Consider the following 6618-nt stretch of genomic DNA (forward strand, 5'->3'; position numbering starts at 1 on the left):
GAAAATTTTGTTATATATTACTTGAATTTTTATAAATTTATTTTAGCACCATATTTTTGTAAACCTGCTGAGGAGGGACCTGAAGGTCCGAAATACAAAGAAAGTGTGTAAAGTGTGTACAGGTATAATACAATGTGATGAGTAAAGATTGTTTGTTTCCCTGGATAAAGATTTTTTCCTCGACTGCTAAAGCCAAAACACCAGTGTAATACGTCCTATTAATAGGCTAAGTCCTAGTAGACAAAATATATAACTTATTACATTATAGTTTAAACTGGGGAAAAATAATCAAAGCACTTCATAATTTTGAATTAATTTTGTTATAATACATTAAAACTTCTAGCAATTTTTTGTTATCAAAATTTACAACAACTGAAAGTTTCTGTGTTTCTGAAGAAGCTACTTAATTCAAATGTGTTAAAAATTATTTGCTGAAACAGAAGCTTTTAATTATTGAAAGCTTTTTAAAAAAAAAAAAAAAAAGAATAGCATAAATTTTATGCTATCTTTTATGCCATAAAAGATAAATTAGCTTAGTAATTACTTGAGATTATAAGCAATGAAATTCGATAATATTTGTGAGATATTAGTGATTGTAATAGAGTTAAAAATAAACCTAGTGTGAACTACATTTGTATTAGTGGCATTATGTAAAGCTACAAAGTAGAATTTAATCCTTTTTCAGTTTTGCATAGTCGTTTGTTTTTGTAAGCCAATCCATAAAGTTCTCCAAGGGTAGAGAAGAAAGAAAAGATCGACTCCATCAGCTATAATAATACATATATATTATGAGAGTTTATATTACATTATAAAAATAAAATAAATTAGAAGAAAAATGTATTAACTTAGTTTATGACTCGAGAGAAATTCCAGATATGTTTTAATAAAGTTTATGTCAAATACTTTTTATATTATAAAATTACTTTTAATAAGCATTGACGACACACCTTTCGATTCACTACCGGTAGGAAACATTTGCTTTCAAAATATCAAATAACGCTTTATCTTCTTAAAATTATATAATTTATATATACTTAAAATATATGTTAATATAAAAGTCAAAACTAAAGTAATAAAAATCTCTTAAGACCCTATCTATATTGTCATATCATTACATTTCGCTATACTTTTTACATAGATAATAAATACTGGATGTATTAGAAGTTATTTTGAGTTGAATTACCTTAAATGCGCAAATTCTGGTGACAATTACATCAAAAATTTCGAATCCAATAGGTGTTCCTCCCATTCGTTTCATGAAATTTAATAACTAAAAAACAATACTACACGTTTAAAATAGATAGAAAATAAGATAAGAACTGTACAAAATAGTTAACAGAAGTGATATTAATTTTCAGAATCATTGCAATTGTCACTTAAGTATTTTTTTTAATTTAGAAGTTAATATAAGGTGTTTTTATATATTATTAATTTATAGAACCTTCCATAATTTGATGTTAGTAATACTTATTTTTAATTAAATATTTGAACGTACTTTTATAATTTTTGACCATTTACTTTTATTTAATAACTCATTAACATTAAACCACATAATAAATGTTATATAGAATATTGTATGTACTGTATAGACTTCCATCTTTGAAAATATTAAAGCAATGATTTATTTATAAAATGTTACTAGGGACAATTTGTTTTCTGTCTGAACTTGAACTAAGAATAGAGTCGAAGCGCTAGTAAGTCAATAAAATTTTGTAGGAGCCATTTGCAAAATTGTTTAATGGTTCACCTGAATAATTTTTGTATTATTGTATTTTATAAAAACAAACAAAATAAAATAACAATAAATTTATATTTGATTTCTGAAAATAAATACCAACCACATTATTAATAAATAAAAACTTCTTACTCGCAAGTTTTTCTCATACGATAGATTGTACAGTCGGAATCTTGAGACTTCTTTCATGACTTCTGTAGCCTACAGAAATAAATATTTTTTTTTAAAAAAATGGTCGTTTTAAATAAAAATTGATAAATAAAATTCAAAAAGTCTAAAAAGTTATTATTAAGTACTTATTGGTATTGTTGTTTCTAGTGATTTTATTGATACAATAGCAAATAACAGTTAAAAAGTAGAAGCAATTGAATATAAAAATATTTTTCGATGTTTATAAAGCTACTTTAATTTAACTAGTAATTAGGCCTATAACTATCAGTAAACCAATTTAATAGCAAAAGAATATTATCTGTTTTTTGTGAAATATATACAAAAATAATCTGTTTTTTTTAAAAAACTTTTAGTTAAATTATTTTTATAATTTAAAAAATATATTATCAGAATCGTATTTACAAGTCTCGGGGATTGAGGCGCTAATTTCTCGCGTGTCCCCTTTAAAGAACCCAGAGAAAAAAACAACATAAATTAATTAATTAATAATGCATATAATGTATAAATCAGAAAGAATAACTGTTAAATGTAAGTTTGGAAGTTGTTTTGGGAATGACGTTAAATTTTTTTATACCGTCTGGCATTATTCGACTTCTCTTCGTATCGTTTTTTTAGAACTAATGCGTTAAGAGAACAGTTCATTTTTAATCTTTTCCTTTCAAGCACCCGTAACGAAAACAATAATTCGTTTCTCGTTTCTCGAATATCAATATTAATATTCTTCCGGCTGATATAGGCTATATAACAGAGGAAAAGTATGGTGATCGGTCAAAAAAATAACCCACACCCAGATTTTTACATTTTTGGACTCAGGAGGCTTTGAAACGTCGAGAAACGCAAAGAAGAAGAAAAAAAAATCGGGAGTTTCTTCTGTGTGTATATTGTGTGGGAATACGATTTTGTTCAACCTGTTTGAAGTTTAATAACTCCTAACTCCTATGCTTTTTATCGAAAATTTATTAAATTTTGCAGGGAAGTTTGTTTATTAGAGGAATTGAAAGTAAATTTTGGTGATTAAGGTCGTGGAGTGGAGAGATAAAGGAGGTCGTGTATATCTCCAGTAGGCTCGGATTTAATTACAATTTTACTCCGTATTAGCATTTACAATGTTTATAAAACCCATCACTACAATTAAAATTAAGCCTTTTGCCATTTTATAATAGTTAAAAATATCAAAAGTTTTTAAATAAAATATTATAACAGATGACGTCACCAAATGTTGCCGGAAAAGTTAATCAACTCATTGTTGGATTTTTTTAAAATTAGAAATAACGAGCTAATTTTGTAAATTTTTATTAGTGAAACAGAAAACATACATACACTAAAACGAATGGAAATATTTAACAAGGCCTTGTCTTCTGACTTCATACAGTATGATTTATTTTCTTATTTTAAGGCGATAAGGAGATCCTGATTTCTAATTGTAGCCGTGTTCCAAATACTTTTATAGAACACTAATATTTATCATTGTAATCTTACTCAGTAAAATTTGTGAATTTTTAAAAATTAAAATCAACTTTATTGGAAACTTTCATATCTACGGAGTTCTAGTCTAGTGTTCCAGACTCGAAGGCCTCGTATGCTTGCGCCTAAGTACGGTTCTGTATGTTAATTGTAACACAGTATCAATAAGCTGATGTCAGAATAGATTGAAATGGGGAAAAAAATTGATATATTACTTTAAAAATTGAATAAATAATTTCTTGTATATATTAAAATAAGAAATTCTGAGCGATCTCAAAATCATGAAACGATTTTATTAATCAATATAATCAAAGTGTTAGTTTATTTAGAGCTTACTTTATGAAACACGAGAGAACACAAATAAACATATAGACTATATGATCTAAGCCGAAAAGTAGCCGAAAACGCAATTCCTCGCAAATCGCACCAGTTTCGGTTTAAAATATATTACCGGTAATTGTTATTTCTCCATCTTCTGGGTCAATTTTGAAATACATTGGCCATTGATGATGTCACAGTAATTTGGTTACGATTTTCCATTGTTTCTCTGTAGTGTGCTTGTTGAAAGGAAATTTCGGATTTTTCATTTAATCGTTGTTTTTGTAACGCTTTGAAGTAAGTATATGCTAAAATGCTTTAATTAGGGCCTATATAGTGCTGTACATTTTTATATATTTATTAGAAACACATTCCTAATGTAACATTGATTATTAGGCATTTCTAAAGGTTATAGAGATGCTTACTTCACAAAATCGTATCGTATCTGAAATTGTACCAGTAAGATCTGAGATACAGTACTTGATTAGCCATAAAAAATTCTTTTGTTACTTTACGTTTATTCTTCAATGATTGATACATGAAAGTTTGAAAAATGGAGGCTTAAAAATATAAAAAATAAATCTCAAACGCTGAGCATTACTGTTCCGTTGATAGAACAGTTTAACAAGTAACGTGCGATCAGGAAAAGTAACTATCATGACTGTTCATTGGTCGAAGAACTGTGAAGCATTTTTGCTTTTGCAATTCCTTTTATACCCAAAATTCGTTAGAAAAGCGTATGTAATATGCACTTTAAGGGAACAGCAACATCAATTTCGCTTTAGTGGCTGAAAAAATTTCTTTCTGAAAATCGAAGCCGCGTACATAAGATAATATGCATAGCTCAATAGCTCTTTCTACAGAAAGGTCTGAATACCTAGTGTTTAATTATGATCATCCTGTACGTTATACCTGTACGCATTAAATCTTTTCACTTTATTTATTTTTAAACAATTATTATTTTAAACTTTCGTGCATAAAACGTTTTAAACCTCGCCGTAAATGATATTGTAAAACACGCCATTATAAATAATGAAAATTCTTTTTCATTTGCAAAAATATAAAAAAGAATTATTTGAATTATGTTATAGAAAACAACGCCTAAATCTAAGTCTCGGATTTAGATTTGCATCTAATCTAATAAAGTCTCAATGTGACTTTAGGCATGATTAGTAATAAGTACTTTGTTTAAAGACTAGCATTTACACCGTAGAATAAACTTCGACATCATAAATTACAATCGGTTATTTGAATTTCTTTACAGTTATATTGATTGGTTTTGTGCATTTCTTACTGTTTCGGAAATAAAGTTTTAATATTAAAAATATAGGATTGAATCTTAATATAAATTTTTAAAAATTTTTACCTGATATGGAAATTCTGCAGCAGCAAACAGGATTCGAAAGCTTGCTATTGTCATGGTGCATAAAACAATAAAAAGAACACCAATACTTATAACATCTGGTCTTGAATATTTTAGTATAAATGCTATTGTTGCAATAAAGCCTACTGTGAGCATGTTCAATACTATACCGATGAATGTGAAAGCTTTTTTCAGTTCTTCGACATATAGAGCGAGATCTTCGAATCTTCTTTGAGAGTATTCAACAAATTTCTCAAAATCTTCTTTTCTGCCATGAAAACTTCTGCATTCATTCAACAATCTTATCCATCGATCTTTGATAAGAAAGAAGTATATTATGGTAATTGCTCCCCCTAAATGCGCCTCTCCGCATATAAATGAAATTCCTAAATTAATGTAGGTTAGACATTTGGCAGCAAGTTCTTCTCCATCTACAGCAATTCTCTTAAAACCTTCCGTCATTAAAAGAATATATTGACTCACAGAAGAAAATATTATAGAACAAAGGCATAAATATAAATATTTTGCCTGATTTTCTAAGACTGAGATAATTTCTTCCTCAGGAGGATATTTTTCTTCAATTTTCATTTTAAAATCAATTAAAAATTTATAAAAGTAATCAGAATTCATAAGAATGGTTGTTATCATGGGGGTCAAGCTAAAAGCTTTCGTCATCAGTGGATCATTGCCAATAAGGTAATATAAACTACCGCAATATTTTCGTGATTTTTCCAAAGGAAGAAAGGTTATGATGATAACGGCAATTGATGCGGCCATATGATAGAAATAAAAGACACATCTTTCTATTTTATACGCTGTTGTTCTTGAGTTTGTATTTTCATGGAGACATTCAATCGGAATATCAGCTTTAAAAAATGCCGAAATTTTCCTAAGAGGTTTTAGACTTTCTTTTAAGCATAATAATTCATTTTTATTCGGCAAATGAATTTCTGTTACTTCTCCTTGATTTGTTTCAGTCATTTTTTTTTCTTTCCTAAAATTTAAAGCAAACGTCTTAAAAAGGATTGTAATACTACACTTATATTTAAAAACCTATAAATTAATATAGTGACAAATATAGTTGGAAATATTATATAACATATTTTATTGTAAATTTTATAAAGTAATGTATAAAATAAAACTAAACGATTTCGAAATAAATGCATTTAATAAAACTAAAACAGAAATATAGGCCTATAAAGAAAGATATTTCCGATAAGTATTTTCTAGTTTGATTTATATTTCAGTTTTGTTTATATTATTCGAATAGCATGCAATTTAACTATAAAAATCTTTATTAAATAACTTTTAAAATACTATATCGCTTACGTAATTACGAATATCTCATTAACCATATTGTAACTTTATCTTAAGGCATAAATAATTTTTTAAATAGCACATTCAGTAAACATTATTTAAAGATTTTTCGATGAGAATAAAGTGAGGGAAGCATGTGGTTTTATAATAATAAATTTATATAAAAATTATTGTTTTAAGTTCGTAATGATTAATTATTATATTTTATATTAATAAAAATAGAAATAAAATACCGGAATTTGAGTCGTGT

The 6618-nt window shown here is 27.1% G+C and overlaps 1 protein-coding gene across 1 annotated transcript; it reads right to left on the minus strand.

Annotated features, from left to right (window-relative positions):
* Positions 1 to 634: 634 nt before the first annotated feature.
* LOC111637720 lies at positions 635 to 5900 on the minus strand. Its single transcript, XM_023383282.1, has 4 exons — positions 5055 to 5900; positions 1868 to 1936; positions 1184 to 1270; positions 635 to 767 (listed from the first exon to the last, which is right to left on the minus strand). The coding sequence occupies exons 1-4, from the start codon at positions 5826 to 5828 to the stop codon at positions 657 to 659; spliced, it is 1041 nt and encodes a 346-aa protein (XP_023239050.1). The 5' UTR covers positions 5829 to 5900; the 3' UTR covers positions 635 to 656.
* Between the last annotated feature and the right edge of the window lie 718 nt (positions 5901 to 6618).

Source organism: Centruroides sculpturatus, unplaced genomic scaffold (genome assembly GCF_000671375.1).
Source record: "Centruroides sculpturatus isolate CEXI.00-Female unplaced genomic scaffold, Cexi_2.0 scaffold1223, whole genome shotgun sequence".
Taxonomy (NCBI): Eukaryota; Metazoa; Arthropoda; class Arachnida; order Scorpiones; family Buthidae; genus Centruroides; species Centruroides sculpturatus.